Here is a 16,621-nt window from a genome sequence, read left to right as displayed (position 1 = left end):
GAAGGGGAGCCAGGGTTGTGGCCACCACATATCTCTTCTCTGCCAGAACCAGGGTTAGTTCCATGGCCTCCCCACCAACAGGATTCTCTTACATTCTCTTCCTGGAATGCTACTTCTTTGTTCTATGGTTTAATGGGCAGGAAAGTTTCCTGTTTGGCGTTTCAGAGAGACTGTGTAAAAATATAAAGGAGATAAAAGAGAAAATAAATTCTACAAAGAGTCACATACGTACAAGAGGTGAATCCTACCTCCTCGTGTTTCAGCTTCTCCAGAGCTGTTGAAATATCGGAGCTTTTTCCAAGAAGGTTGCCATTTTCCTGCAAAAGAAAAAAATATTTAGCACAATGTCCTAACCTTTATATTTCTAAATAAACAAACCATAATCATAAGAAAACTGATGAGGCTGACCAGTGGTCTATTTGGACAGTATTTTGTATCATAAATAACTGTACTTATTATACACACACATGCTTGGTGCTCTTGGAGAGATTCGTATCCTGAAGCATACGTGCCACTTAAGAACCATGCTGTCCTGGTGTACTTATAAGTTTCTTATACAATTAAGGAGGTGATGACATGTTTAGAACCCACCTATCTCCAAAAGCACTTGCCAACCTTTAAGAAAGGAGAATATAAACTTTCATAAAAAATAAAAAAGCTATAATCAGGATTTGATGTTGCAATGTTGGCCACAATGACCTAGGTACAGCTGGGATTCGACTTGCGTTAGGTAGCTAGGGAGATATTACAATTCTAGTTATCAAACTACTTAAAGTGATTATAGTTGTTGTTGTTTTTGCTTGAACATTCTATATTCTACTAGAAGGGTGAACCTCTAGTCCATAACGTGTCATTAAATTCAATAATATTCCTGATAATCACTGTAACCAAAATGATTCAAGTGGCTCGGAATTGTAATTAAACAACATCTGGAGGCACACAGATTATATATTTTAAATCCCACCTTTATTATTTTATAATAAAAGTAATAGTTGGCAAACATAATAATGCTCTTCCTCCTGCTCCTCCATTCCCCACCACAACCATCTTGTGAGGTGGGCTGGGCACAAAGTCACCCAGTCAGCTTTCATGCCTAAGGCAGGATTAGAATTTGAGATTTCGGGTTTATAGGCCATAGACTGGTGCTTCACAACAATTTAAAACCACTTAATTCTAGTAGAAAAACTACTTTCTTTAACATGACCCAAACTATTTCAAATAAGTATGATACGTTAAGGGTTCTACAAGTAATAATTATTTCAATTGGACTTGCATAAACAAGTAATTGGGTCTTATACTCCAAAAACTACAGTAAGTTATTCTCTTACCCTTGCAGGTTCGTAGGAAGGGCTTGACTTATCGCTTGCTTCCCAAGATATTGGCCCTGCTCGTTCCTCCATGCCTACCAGTAGAAAGAAAAGGCCTGCTCTGTAATAAAACTGCAAAGACTCAAATAAACCATAGGTTTAAATTATGCTCCACTTCAATCTCCTGAAAGCGTTCAGAAGACACCCCAGGGCAGCTTTCTCCTGAATGCTCACACACCCAAACTAGACGATAGTTTCTATTAAGTGAGGATATGTATTCTGGAAAAAATGCTTTCAGCTTAGTTGCACTGAATCACGTGTGCCTGTTAATGGCAAGGCCAATAGGGAAGCTCTTCTTCGGATCTTCTTTCAATCTGTTTGCCACACAGTAATAATGTCTGCAGAGTCCACAAATGTTATTATGAAACTCCAGATTTCCTTGCTCTCTTCTCTATTCAAATGCTTTTTGGCAAAGGAAAAAGTGTAGCACTAGGATTATGCTGACTCGTCATCTGCAGCTGGTTCTTTTGCAGGCTTCTTTCTGGGCCTCGGGATCAACTCTGGACTGGATTCCAAAGAGAGGCCGCGGAACCCTGAGGATCCGGTCGGGGGCGCTCTTTCCAGGATGTGGGGCAGGTGCAGAAACCTGGGAAAAGGTGCGACGACCTCTTTAAAAAACTGGAGACAAGGGCTCCAGTTTAGCTCTGATGTGCTATTCTGCAAAAATATCCAAAGTGCCACCTATGCCATACAATATGCCAAGAACAAAAATTCCAAGACAGTAATTCTCTGGATCAATAAATCCATCATTGGATCATCATCAATCAGTGTTAAAAGGAGGTTGCTTTTACTACCAGTAGTAAATTTTAGTAACTTTCATTTTTCCTCTAATTTCTTGGACACACAACTGAACACTTGTGAGTAAAAAGGATGTAACTAATTAAATAAATAAATAAATAAATAAATAAATTTAAGACAAAATGGCACAAAATCTTACGCTACTAAACTGCATGACAAATTATTTGTTTTTCAGAATTATCTTTATACAATAACGCTGTATGCAGGATTAACTCAAAAAGCACAAAGAAATGACATTTGTTAAGTGGTATATATATTAACTCCATAACTTACAAAAGCAATAAAATCCCATATGATTGGTATATTATCATTATACAATAGTAATTTTCTACAGCCTTTCCCAGAACCACAGTCCATTATGACTTTGCTACAGTTGATGATGTAATAATATTCTTGTACTTGCTCCAAGGAGTGAGACAGGGTGGCGGGTGGCACCAACGAAGGCAGAAGTCGCCCGTGGCGCCTCCTTCCTCTCTCCACAAGAGAAGGCAGCAGGGCCACCAGGGCAAATGCAAACGCAAAGAAGGCCTTCCATATGATTCTGCTACCGGTTTGTGGGCAACGCTTCTGCCCGGTGGGAGCGTGGGGAGAGCCCCCTGCCACGCTACCGAACTGGGAGCAACTCATCGCTGGTCTAGGGAGACTCTCGGTCAGCCAAGCCAGGGTGGTCCCCAAAGCACTTCTTCTTCTTCTTCTTCAGGAGAACACTGGAGTTTTCCAGGTGCCTCCAGAAAAAGCACCTTTGCGGCTAAGAACACAATACATTTAAAACACTTGCAAAACCTACCGTACACACACACTCAAATATACTGTGTAGAGAAAAAGAATAGTGCTACCATTAGCACCTTACATAGATGCAATAAGATTCCCCTCCTCTGAGAAACTCTATCAAACGCGCTTCTAATGCTAAATTAGTAGAGCTGCCTTTCTTCCTCTGGTGATCAAACTGCAAAACAAAAAACACCAAGTCCTTGGATGGGGAGTTCAGAGAGAAAGTGTTTTGGTTACGAGGACAGCAATCATAGTCCGATGGTCCCTGGTTTACCTAACAACTTTCCCAAACAGGAGGAAATAAGCCAAAGAAATCATTTCACACTCACACCATTCTCATAATCACATTTAAGGATTCAAACCAGTTCAGTAAATTGTTTTCTCCCTAAGTTTATTAAGTGATCATGCAAAAATCAGGCTATGTAAAAATGAAAAGCACCATTTTGTTTCACACGAGTCATTGTTTTATTGTATTAATCTTCAGGTGGTGGTTCTTTTTTACATCTTTTAAATATATTATGATTATTCAATCGGTTGAAAATTTGAAAATAGCAAATAATGAACGTGATTGTAACGCTTTATTTACTGAATTGCTTTCTTATTATTGAATAGCAAACCAGACTCAACTGTGCTATCCAATCAATTGCGCTGGACTGAAATAACACACTTCCCAAAGAACAACATTCTATCAAGAAACACACACACACACACACACACACACACACACACACACCATGAAGGTTTTCTAGGAAAGCTGTGAAATTCAATTTGCTTCCTTATTAGTTTGCATTTTCACTGGACAGTTCCTGGGTTTTGTCTTTATAATAAATCAGATTTACTCATGCGAGCTACCTAGATTTCTTTTCTGCCTTTGTAAGTAAGCCAAGAAGTACTTTAAATTGATGCTGTAACAGGACGGTTGAAGATAATGTGGCAATGCTGCTACCACTTGCTCAGAGCCCCCTCCAGCTCCTTGAATGTGGGAGCCAAACTCTTCCCCTTTCCCCCCTTCCCCCCCCCTTCCTGCAGGTCAAATCCTAATTACTGCAGAATAACACAAAACACAATGATCTACATCAGAACTGTCAAACTCGCAGCCCAGATGTGTCACAGACTGGCCACACCCACACCTGGTTTAGCAAAGGGGGGGAAAGTCCCGATACATCACATGATGACACGAGTTTAATATCCTGGTCTAAATGATCTTTGGCAGAAACAGATATTATATATATATGCATGCATGCACGCATACATACATACATCAAAATGTCTGATCCCAGAAAAAAGTAGTCCATTAAGTTTACTTAACCTTTCAAAATTATACATTTAAATGAGAATTCTTTTAGGTAAAGCTAATAAGTTAACAGGAAAAGGTATGCAGAACAATATTAGTACTGGTATTAACAAAATAATTTTTCAAAAATGGGAAGAAAAAGCTAACAAAACATTCCCCAAACTGAAAACAGCTGCTCACCCTCTTGTTCCTGGGACAGGCAAGAAAACTACCAGTCGTGACCTTTACTGCCTATCAGCAACCTTCTGCTGCAAATCAGGTACAGGTGGATTCTCATTGGTTTTTTTTTTAAATCACCCCAGTCTTCAAGCGGTTTAAATATTAGGGATGTAATATTTGAACATCTTTATTCCCAACCATTCAATTCTAAGTCTTTTTAGAATTCTTTGAGTTTTAGCTCAAAACACAATAATATCAAATTAGGATTTATCTGGAATTTATTTCTACCGAGGCAACTGCAGCTCATTATTATTATTAAACATTCTTTGAAGTGCCGGATATACCTAAAACAGAATTTTCCATTGTATTGATTGTAAAATAAAAAGTTTATATTGTTGAAGGCCAACTTCCTTACAAAAGGACAAAATCCATGCTCGTTATCCCAAAGCTTACATGAAATTCATTTTAATTATTTAGGTTATCAACTTTCTTCAACTACTTATAAAACTAATTATTTGCATAGAAACTTTAGCAACTGTAAAATTTCAAAATAGCTAACTGAACTATGATCCTTAATAACCAAATAGTCCAAAGAAGCTGAATGAAGTGCCAAAGGGGGAAAAAACCCCACTTCATCTGAACTTTAACGGAAGTGATGTAAAAAATTTAGCAGCAACTGAATTTTTCCATGTTGTGTTTTTTTGTGTGTGGCTAAAATGGTCAACGTTCTACACCTGCAACGTATTATTGTCCACACGGATCTTGCCACATTAATTCCAGTCAAAGTTAAGGGACATGTGCGCAGGGTTAGACTAGCGTTCCATGTTTCATCCCGTGGGGATCTTTATGAAGCATCTGAATTTCTATGGAGGAAGTCCTCAATTTATGAACAACACAAATGAGAGACTGTAATTTTGGTCATACACTGTTGTGGGTAGTTGGGTCATGTGACTGGTCACCATGATTAATTGAATTACCTGGTTCTTAAGTCTGAACCCAGTATCTCCAATACATGTTGGCAAAATGTGACCCTGTGGTCATAGGACCTCTGCAACTGATTGTGCATGTGAGTCATTTCCCAGTGCACAAAATGCCGTCACACGCAGAGGTGGTGGGTTAGATGAAATGTCAAGCGACTTCTTTGAGCCCCCCGTGGTTAACTAACCTTTGCAAATTGAGTAGCGTGTCACACAAGTGTTTTATACAATGCCTTTGTCCACCATACTCACATCAAGATAGAGCCAGAAAACAAACAAAGTGGAAATAGAAATGTGATTTGATCAGAAGCCAAAACATTGATTTTCTTTCTTTTGCTAGTCATCAGATTTTGTTTTTTTGAAATTCTCCCCAATTTTAGTGTAGCTTTTACATTTTGAGGATGAGAAGCTAACTAAACTAAGGTCATAGAGGTCGTTCATTTTGCCTTTGATTGTATCTGAATCTTACGCCTAACACTCATGAAACATTTTTTTTTTAAGGTCGCATGATCAACTTTCTATTCTTTTTCACAGGTCTTTCTGCACTTTCTAGTTCTATCGCTTCGATACTAGAGGTGAGGTGGGTTATATCTTACTTGCTGATTCTGTTTCATGGAGTTCTTCTATATCCTCCAAGACGCTTGGGTGCAGTTGTTCCCTGCAAGCAGATGGAGACAGTAACAAATACATTTTTTTAATGGCAGCATCCCCACGTGAGGGGAATATACAGGCTCAAAATGCTAAATCTTTCAAGAAAAGTAAACAAAACTCAGCATTAGATACGGGAATTAGTTGTCGTTAAGTACTTAAATCTCAGGTGATGCCAAAATAATGGTTTAGATGTTAAAATTACGACTTGGGTCAGCCCTATGGTAGCTAATATATTAATTGCTAAATGTATATGAACATCTGAATGCGGGCAGGAGCGCTGGGCAATTCTCACGGAACCCAGGTGCAAGAAGTCTTTCTCCACAACCTGTTTCCCAACAGAGCCTGGAGGCACAGCAGGTGGAAATTGGGGAAATGACCACTCCCAAATATCCAATGAATGCCAGGCCAGAGAAGACTGGATCAGAGTCCCCTCTTGAAAAACAATACACCTTTGCAACCACACTTAATTCCATATGAAATAGTTAGAGCAAATAATGGGGCCTGGACTTTCTTCAATACAAATGGCTTCCACCGGGCACAGTAATTATTGTTAAAGTCTTAAGCACGTTAGTGTCGGTGTTTCTTTGGAACACAGCATTTGTTCCAGTGTAAAGGAGAGAGAAGCAACCATCAGTTAATCACAAGGGATTCCAATACTGAAAGTGCCCCCAAAATCAATGCCGTAAAATGGCTTTGAAATTCAATGCTCAACACACTGTTTGGAAGTGAAAGACTATTGTGATTGCTTTAAAAACTAAAATTATACCCACACCATCTGCTCACACTGAATCTCAGGAAAATTTTAAAACCTGAATAACAGAAAACGAGGAATTAACTTTGGTTGCTGATGAATCCATACTTTTTTGTCTGGTGGTTTGTAATGTATGTATGTATGTTTGGTTTTTATATTAATTGATTTTTAATCATCAATACCAAATTACTATTGTACACTGTTTTATTGTCGCTGTTAGCCGCCCCGAGTCTCTGGATACAAATCCAATAAATAAATAAATAAATAAATAAATACAAACCTAGAAGATTGACGGCAGATGGTCCATTTAGCCTGCCCTTATACTGCATTTTATTCTTAGGATAGATACATGTTTATCCCAGGCATGTTTAAATTCAGTTCCTGTGGACTGACCAGCCATGTCTGCTGGAAGTTTGTTCCAAGCATCTACTACTCTTTCAGTCAAATAATATTGTCTCATGTTGCTTCTAAATTTGTGTTCACTTTCCTATTAAAAACACTTCTCTCCTGAACCTGATTTAACCCTTTAACATATTTAAATGTTTTGATCATGTCCCCCCTTTCCCTTCTGTCCTCCAGACTATACAGATGGAGTTCATGAAGTCTTTCCTGATCAGTTTTATGCTTAAGACCGTCTTTGGACCCGTTCAATTTTATCAATATCTTTTTGTAGGTGAGGTCTCCAGAACTGAACACAGTATTCCAAATGTGGTCTCACCAGCGCTCAATACAGCGGGATCACAATCTTCCTCTTCCTGCTTGCTATACCTTTAGTTATGCAGCCAAGCATCCTACTTGCTTTCCCTACCGCCTGACTGCACTGCTCACCCATTTTGAGACTGTCGGAAATCACTACCCCTAAATCCTTCTCTTCTGAAGTTTTTGCTAACACAGAACTGCCAATATTATACTCAGATTGAGGATGCCTTTTGCCCAAGTGCATTATTTTACATTTAGAAACATTAAACTGCAGTTTCCATTACTTTGACCATTCATCTAGTAAAGCTAAATCATTTGCCATATTACAGACGCCTCCAGGAATATCAACCCTATTGCACACTTTAGAGTCATCGGCAAATAGGCAAACCTTCCCTTCCAAACCTTGCTCTATGTCACTCACAAACATATTAAAAAGAATAGGACCCAGAACAGATCCTTGTGGCACACTGCTTGTAACTAGTCTCTGCTCAGAATACTAATAGAAAAGGCAGAACATTGTTCTTATAGGGAAGGGCATAAGCCAAACCTTTAGCATTACTAAACAATAAAGGCTGTAAACATGTGCTCTATTTATGGCAACTTTTCCAGTTTAATATAGTATTCCAATCAAAGAAAACTACAGAAGCTGCCTGGCAGATCATGCTGGCTGCAGAAGTGGATTTACTATCAATTCTGCTTTCATTATCCAGACAGATTGATCCTTGCTATCCACTCAGACAAGATTACAGACTGATCGGCTGCTTTATCCAAAACTGCTTAAATGTGCATCATTGAATTTTAACAGATCAACCTGAACAGTCAAACTTCAACCATCAGTAAAATCCTATAGTAAAGCTAAAACAAACAAACTTTTGTCTATCATAATTTACTCTGGTAAATATTTATTTGCAGAGATGTAAAAAATAATTAAGAATGGTTGCATGTTTTAATAATTGAAATTTACAGCAAACACTGATGAATCTGATTCAGTTCTCGGTCATCAAGGTATCTGGAAATGTTTTCTTTCCAAAACCATGTCAAAACTTTTAAAGCCCTTTAGTGAAATATTTTCCAATGACACTTTCCTATCCTGGGTGTTGTGGTTGGCTCTGGCCCAGCTCCTGCCCCAAGGAATGTGGAGGTGGATGTGGGGGAAACATCCACATGCCACAGGCCTGTTTTGCTCCCGATAGAATCTCCCGACGAAGACTCCTCTGACGAAGGAAGCGTGAGTGGCAGGGAAGAGGGGAGTTTGCCAGACAGCCCAGGAGGAGATCAATCATCCTTATCATCCCTGGATTCTGAACAAGAACGTATGACGGACCCACGCATGCGTAGAGTGATGCATAGGAGAGAACAACTGAAGGATTATTACAGGAGATAAGTGAGGCCACCTGTGGTTGGGTGGGGCTGCTGTAATTAGTGCTACAGATAAAAAGAGCAGCGTGCTGGTTTAGCCTTGTGGAAGTTTATCTGATTCATAGTTTCGTCAAGATCGTGGTTTTGCTGTTTCCCTGTTCAAGACTGTGTGTGGACTTTCTGGACTTTGGAATTGGACTCAATTTCCCAGTTACTGGGTGAGAAATTGGATTGCATTTAACCTGTGCCTTGTGTTTACCAGAAAATCCCTTTGACATTTAAAAAGGGATTTTTTTCTGCTTTTCTGTTGATAAAGACTTTTGGTTTTCCTTCTATCGTGTGGTATGTGTCTCTCTGGACTAATTACCCTGTAATTACGGGCGGTTGGGACACGCAGAATATTGAGGTAGAAAACCTCTCCGCATATTCACACTAAATTCAACTAACATTTTCACTAAAATTAGCAGCATTGAATAACTAATCAACCACGTAGCACCATAAAGTACTTCTGCTAAAGAAAATTCCCAGGAAAACAAAAACCAAACAATAAGCCTTATAATAGAATTTCTTGCAGGTACTGCAGCTATATCCTTTATGAGAAAAATGGCTAGTGCTTTATTTTCTGTGGTTTTTGTACCATAATTAAAAAATATACCAATAGCAACTAACACAACCTTCCTCAGATCCCTGTTGAGAAGCAGGTTGTTCCCCCATTGTGTTTATGAATGTTATATTCTTTTTTAAGTGGTACCTAACACTTTGATGCACAATGCATAATTTTAGAATGAAAGTTGCATGCAAACATAAACATAAACAGCAAAATTACACACACGCACACACACACACACACACACACACTCTTGTGCTTTAATTTCTTTGGCTTATTATATCTTGCTCCCTTTCTGCACTTTAAATGAAGTTAAAGGGAAAAGCCATGCGTATACATCTATATAACCAGGGCAATGCTAATAATTCATTTTTAGTTTCTTGTTTTGTTGTTATATCAGGGTAAAACTGTTTTTTCAGGCTATTATAATCCATTGCTTAAAATGTCATTTCTGGCTTCTCCAATAATATATTCCACGAATTACTTAAAAAAAAAAAGTCTGCTAACTAAATGAAACAAAATACACTTCACTATTAGGAAGAAAGTTCTTTGATCAACGTTTCACTGCCTGAAAATGCAAGTCACACATATAAGGCTGAAAAGTATCTAAATGCAACAAGCCACATCAAGCATGTTTAAGAAATCATATACAAAATTTCTGTATATAATTATGAACAGTCACCCCATGAGAGCAGGAAAACCGGGGGTGTTAAGTGTTATACAATACTACACAGCCAAATATAGTTTAAATGACAAGGAATGAATTAATCTAGATGCCTAAGAATCCTGATTTGAAATTTTACCAGTATAATTCAGTATGTAGCCTTCAAGATTTTGTTTACCCAGCTGTAATACAGGGATGATGGACAATGGTTTCAATGAAGGATTGAAAATTGTTCCAATTTTTCCCAAGTAATTGCCGACAAACTGAATACATGGCTTACATAATACATAATTGATATGAAAAGTTTTTGTACAGAAAGAAATTACGTAGCATCATAAGGTACAAAGCTCTAACAGACCTCTGAGAGTTAAAGCCCGGATTCCTTGGGAGGGGAGGGCAGGGCTGTTCCCTGGATTAAATACACATACACAGTCTAAGACCTAACTAACCTTATCATCTCTCCCTTTTCACTCCTACTAGCTCATATCATCATCTTCTTGCCTTCTCTTTATCCAGGTTTGACCATCATCCTTTTTTTCTCTCCAGGAAAACTCACTAGTTGCAACAGCTTCCGTTTCTTGATAGCGGCTGGTCTGTTTGTGAAAGAGGCTGACTGACACTTGCAGATGGGGGTCAACTGATTTTGTAGCCGGAGATGCTTTGAGAGGCAAATAATTTCATTCAATTGGTTATTAATTTCAAGCGAAATAACCACACTAAGCATATTAGATGTGGAAATAAAAATCCACTGTTCCTTTTATTTTCAAATAAACGGAGAGGGGCGGCATACAAATCTAATCAATCAATCAATCAATCAATAAACAAAACGTATTTCCCCAGTGTGACACAGCCAGTAGGTAAATTCTGGTCATTATTTTGCTATGTGTCTGTTTAACTGAAAGGAACTAAACCATTAAGAAAACAATTTTACAAACCCCTGGCTGCTGAAGTTTTTGACATAATAACTTTAGGGAAATAAAACACTGCTATGCTGTAAATGTAGCTTTGTAAACCCAATTCCCCCATCCTCAGATGATCAAACTTTCTGCACTTTTCCACATGTGCAATAACAACCCCCCCCCCCCTCATGTCTTCATAACATTTTCAGAGAGGCACTTGGCTTGTTTTAAAATTAAAAGTTGAAGTTAAAATTTAAAGGATTCCGCAGGGGAGTGGACATGACAAAACGCAAGTAAAATCCTCAGGGAGTTAAAGGGCAGTCAACTTTATGTAGGACCACAATCATATACTAAATGCTCTCCTCCATTGTAGGAAGCCGGGAGAGGATCCAAAGTGCCTATCATAGACAGATAATAGAGACCTAATGTGGTTAAGTCTACTGGACAAGATATTAAAAGTGCGTGGTTCTGTAACAAAATATAACAGATGCTGTCTTAAGAACAGATTCATCCAACTCATGTAAATTTCCAATATCTGTTCTTCTCTGGTAACGTTATCATCTCCTGAAGTTCAGAATTCTTCATTTTCTATTACACACATCGGTCAACATTAGCCCTCCATCTGATTTTTTAAATTTCAGGTGAAATGTTTTGACTGCAAAAAGTGGATTAAGCAATTTAAAAATAATTATTGCATTCATAATAAATGACGTGTCTTCAACAGTTAAAATGCACTTTGTATATTAATTTTAAAAGATTAACTCCAGACAGAACTGTTTTTCACATAAATAATAATAATAAATTGTTAGATTTGTATGTCGCCCCTCTCTGAAGACTCGGGGCGGCTCACAACAATAATAACAATACAATATAATACAAATCTAATATTAAAAAGAACAAGTTAAAACCCATTATTACTAAAAACAATCAATGCTACACAATCACACTACACACAAATACAACAAGTCAGAAGGGGGGGGATTTGTCCCCCCATGCCTGGCGACATAAATGAGTCTTCAATATCTTGCAGAAGGCAAGGAGGGTGGGGGCAGTTCAAATCTCTGGGTGGAGTTGATTCCAGTGGGCCAGGGCCGCCACAGAGAAGGCTCTTCCCCTAGGTCCCACCTGACGGGACCTGGAAAAGGCCAACTCTGTGGGACCTAATCGGCCGCTGGGATTCGTGCGGCAGAAGACGGTCCCCCTAGGTGTTCTGGTCTGATGCCATGAAGGGCTTTATAGGTCATTACCAACACTTTGAATTGTGACTGGAAACTGATTGGCAGCCAGTGCAGGCCGCGGAGTGTTGACGAGATATGGGCGTATCTAGGAAGGCCCACGATTGCTCCCCTTTTTGTCCACCCCACTCTGATCATTCCCCCCACAGCTTTCGCCTCTCTTGAACTCCATGAGTCCACCTCTCGCTGTCCCTCTTCCCACTCTTTTCGCCTTCGTCCAGCCACCACCTCTCGCTGTCCCTCCCCCCACTCCGTTCGCCTGCCACCGCTTGCCCTCGCTTCCCCTCCCGTTGTCCCTCTCAGCTGCTTGAAGCGGCAGCAGCAGCCAAGAGAGAAGCCAGGGTAGAAAATGGTTCGTGAGAAGAGGCAAAAACATCTAGAACCCCACCCGGTTCCTATCTCGAAAAGTAGAGGCATTCGTAAGTAGAGGTACCACTGTATTTGCAATCCTTATTTTTGGTTATTTGTGCATACTGTTTTTGAAAGATATGTTTGCTCACATATCCAGCCTCTTTCAAATGATCACGTTATTCCAAACAGCTGGGGTAAGTGAAGCAAGAATGTCCCATCCATTGGTCCAGCGATTGTGGCTACAACAGAGCGAAGGAGAAGGAAGGAACGCCTCTGTGGGCCCCCAGACTCCACAATCTAAATACTGAATTCCAACAGATTCAAGGGAGTTATTTATGACCCCTGCTTATCTACAGGTTTACAGGTTTAGCTTGGCACAGAATTCCTGCAACTAATGCTGCTGATATTGAAATAAGTTTATAAACTCTAATTTAGAATTTAATTTTGGATTGTTATAGCCTGATAAGAATTTTTCTGGACATAATAATATGTAAGACTATTTAATTGCTTTGCTAATCTGATTTCTAGTGCAAACTGACTAGTTGAAAAAAAAGTTTTGAAAGGAAGGACGGATAATTCTCGACTTACAACTGTTTAGTGACCATCTGAAGTAACATGACTTTTTGAAATGTATCCCCATGGCCAAATGACCCAAAATGCATTTATGAAGGTGCAGCGTCCTGGGGTCTTGTGATCACCTTTGGCAACTTCCTGGCAAGCAAAGTCAACGGGGAACCCAGACTCGCCTAACAACCGCACTGATTCATCTAACTGTGCCAAGAAAGATTATATACAACGAGGCAAAACTCATTCAACAATTGTCTTGCTTAGCAACCAAAATACTGGGCTCAATTGTAGTTGTAAATCAAGATTACCTGCATTTTATGACTTAAGTGTCTAGTAAGCTACTCCGCTCCTATGACTTAAGTGTATAGTAAGCTACTCCCACAGGTACTTTCACATGTGCTAAAGTTAGTGCTCTAAAATTTTGAAGCACAATATGAAGAGCAGAACCTTTATTAAGCTCCACAAGCCACAGCAACAATGATTATAATGGGAGTTTAAAGTTAACGTCTTTAAAAGAGTCCCACAATATAAGCAAAATAATTCTCCAGTTGCCTGTGGAAAAAATGGAATTAGTCCAGGAAGCATAGTTATTTTCTATGCCTAACATAGAAGACTATAAGTAATAACATAGACTGAATACGGTACTCTGCAAAGTTCAATGTAAACCCATTGAAAGATAGGTGGCCAATTAATTTTACAAATAAATAAAATTAATGGCACTGTAGGGGAGGTTGGATATAGGCCAATCAATTTCCAACACATGGTTGGAGCCTTCTTGTCCACTCAATTTTATCTGGAGAAGGGCCAGAAAAATAAAAATGTAGATTATGGTATAACAGTATAAGAAATCGGAAGTTTTCTCTAAGGAATTTCTTTCGGAATCTGCTTTGCTCTTCCGAGGAAATGCTGAAATATTCTGGCATGTCTTCCCACTTAGCCCATCAAATTAGATAGCTCATCACATAGACTAAGTGCACAACGTGTATATTAAAATTAAGCATAATATAATAAAAACATAAGCATGTTTCTCCAAATTAAATTATTTAAATATAACCTAAGACTCATATTGTAATAAGAAAGAGTAACTATATTGAAACCATTAAGATTTGACATTTTACATCAAAGACAAGATATTCAAATGCTGTCAGAACCATAATATGGTAAAAGGAAACAATTTGGCCAACCGAATTTGCAATATTCTTTAGAGAATAGATAATTATTAATAGAGAATTAGAGAAACAACGTAAGGAGAATTAGCACAAATACTTTAGTCAATATCATGCTCATTTCACTTTGCCAAACTGTCAGAAGCAAATAGTATGTAAGAAACAAATATAATTTAAATTACTTAATATTAGAGTATTAGTGAACACCACTATTAGAATTTAATACTACGGTAGTACATGATATCAGACACCAGAATAACTAACAAATCTGTTGTATCATTGTATAGCTGAGCTACAGTGGAAAAGGAATATTTAAACAGTAGACAACACAACTCCCTTAAATATTGGTCATGAAGCATCTGCCACAAAAAACGAAAGCAGGCTTTTCAATGAGCAGAAAACTCAGTTTTCTAATTTCGCTAAAGAACAAAGACATCCTGACATTACAAGGATAAGAAACAGAAAGTTAAGCTAACCCAGCAAAAATAAAACTTCTATCTTCAGAGGCAAAGAATCTTTGAACTACAAACCACTTGGCAATCTACAGGACACAACAAACTAGATCTCAGGACCCAAACTAAGCCAACTGAGTTCTTTAATTGCAAATAAAATTATTTAATTTCCAGGAAATAATTAGAATAATTCAGTCATGATATGAAAGATGCTGGAGACAAGGATGTAAAAAAATAAAGATAAGAGGGATAGAAAAAAAAGTTGTGCTATAATTTTAAAATTACACAAATACAATTAAAAGCTTCATGAGGGAAATTACACTGCATAGATGTGATTTAGCATAGCAAGTGAAAGTGCTGAAATAAACTTTTTTTAAAAATAGAAAGAGCCGGGATGGCGCAGTGGTTAGAGTGCAGCCCTGCAGGCTCCTTCAGCTAACTGTTCAAATCTCACCACCGGCTCAAGGTTGGCTCATCCTTCTATCCTTCCAAGGTGGGTCAAATGAGAACCCAGATTGTTGGGGGCAAGAGGCTGACTCTGTAAACTGCTATGAGGGCTGTAACAGCACTATGAAACAGTACATGTCTAAATACTATTGCTAATTTGCTAAATGAGTTTTTGATTCCATGTAAGCACTGTATTAATATTTATTCTGTGGTCTTAAAACCAAATATTGATATTTGACTTTTTGTCAAATCCAGTTTTCAGACAATAAAATAGAACAAAACAATGGCTGCCCACCTGCCTTCCACGGAGGGCCTGTACAATGAGTCCAAAAGAGCGCTGTGAAAATATTGACTGACCCCCCCTTGCATCCTGGACACAAACTCTTTCAACTCCCACCCTCAAAACGTCGCCACAGAGCCCTGCACACCAAGACCACTAGACACAAGGAGAGCCCCCCCCCCGAAAGCCCTCACTCTGCTCAACCAATATCTCCCTCAACACTGTCAGACTTTTTACTAAGGCCGCACTTCTATTTCTTCCAGATTTTTCTCATCATTCCTATCACCGTCTCCTCCCACTCAGGAGTGTAACCTGGTGCTTGGATTTTATTCATATTGTTTCTTCATTGCTTCTTTGACCCCTGGGACCCTCATCCTTAAGGGTGGGGCCTCCTGGTTCTTGACCCAGGTCTCTTTTCCCCTCTCATGTCCACTGAGAGCATCTGCCCCACAGACTGACCAATCCCTCCTGGGACTCGCTGCTCTGCCCTGCCCCACAGGACGGACCCCAGGGGGTCTCAAGCGAGCGGGGAGGCGCCCCACCCACCTACCCCCAGCTCCCCACAGCCCAGGGAGGCCCCGATCCCCGCCCCTCCGCCGGCCTCTCCTCCTGCCCCCCGAGACCCGCCCAGGCCCCCTGGGTGACGCTGCCTCACCTGCCCCGCCGAAGCGGCTGCTGGCCAGCGTGGTGGGCCGGGCCTTCCCGCTGTGGCCGGGCGGCGAGAACATCTGCAGGGGAGACAGAGAGACGCGGCGCCTCAGCGGGGGCCAGGCGGGCCTGCGGGGGGACGGGGGGAGAGAGGGGGGCGGCGCCAGGCCTACCGCGCTGAAGTCCAGCAGGTCGCTCAGCTCCTTGTCGGTGCCCAGGGCGGCCAGGCGGTGCTGCTGCTGCTGCTGCGGGTTCATCGTGGCCGTCAGCGGGGAGGCCGCCCCGCCCACCCGCCCGCGACGAGGGCCCCGCGGCCGCCACAGCCGGGCGACGAGGGCCGCCGAGCCTCCCCCCCCCCCCGGCGGACAGCGCAGCCTCCCGGTCGAGCCCCCAGCGGCCGCAGCACCGCCACGTCGCGCCGCCTGACCGGGATCCCTGCGCGCGGGGCGGGGCTTGCCCTCGCCACGCCCCCTGCCGGC

At 40.4% G+C, this 16,621-nt stretch overlaps 1 protein-coding gene across 17 annotated transcripts in view; it reads right to left on the bottom strand.

Annotated features, from left to right (window-relative positions):
* TCF12 (transcription factor 12) overlaps positions 1 to 16,442 on the bottom strand; it is a 41,735-nt gene extending 25,293 nt beyond the window's left edge. For 10 of the 17 annotated variants that reach the window (XM_070762216.1, XM_070762219.1, XM_070762220.1 and 7 more), the window contains exons 1-4: positions 16,316 to 16,442; positions 16,150 to 16,222; positions 1,329 to 1,402; positions 249 to 317 (exon numbers count right to left, since the gene is read on the bottom strand). In XM_070762216.1, coding sequence (XP_070618317.1) covers positions 249 to 317; positions 1,329 to 1,402; positions 16,150 to 16,222; positions 16,316 to 16,399 — 300 coding nt within the window. In that variant the 5' untranslated portion in view covers positions 16,400 to 16,442. Of the gene's footprint in view, positions 1 to 248; positions 318 to 1,328; positions 1,403 to 5,962; positions 6,025 to 10,546; positions 10,695 to 16,149; positions 16,223 to 16,315 lie in introns of those variants that run through there. The other 7 variants (XM_070762228.1, XM_070762229.1, XM_070762232.1 and 4 more) reach the window with 5 other exon arrangements.
* Between the last annotated feature and the right edge of the window lie 179 nt (positions 16,443 to 16,621).

The sequence above is a fragment of the Erythrolamprus reginae genome, chromosome 10, assembly GCF_031021105.1.
Source record: "Erythrolamprus reginae isolate rEryReg1 chromosome 10, rEryReg1.hap1, whole genome shotgun sequence".
Classification (NCBI taxonomy): Eukaryota; Metazoa; Chordata; class Lepidosauria; order Squamata; family Dipsadidae; genus Erythrolamprus; species Erythrolamprus reginae.
This window is presented reverse-complemented; position numbering and strand designations above follow the sequence as displayed.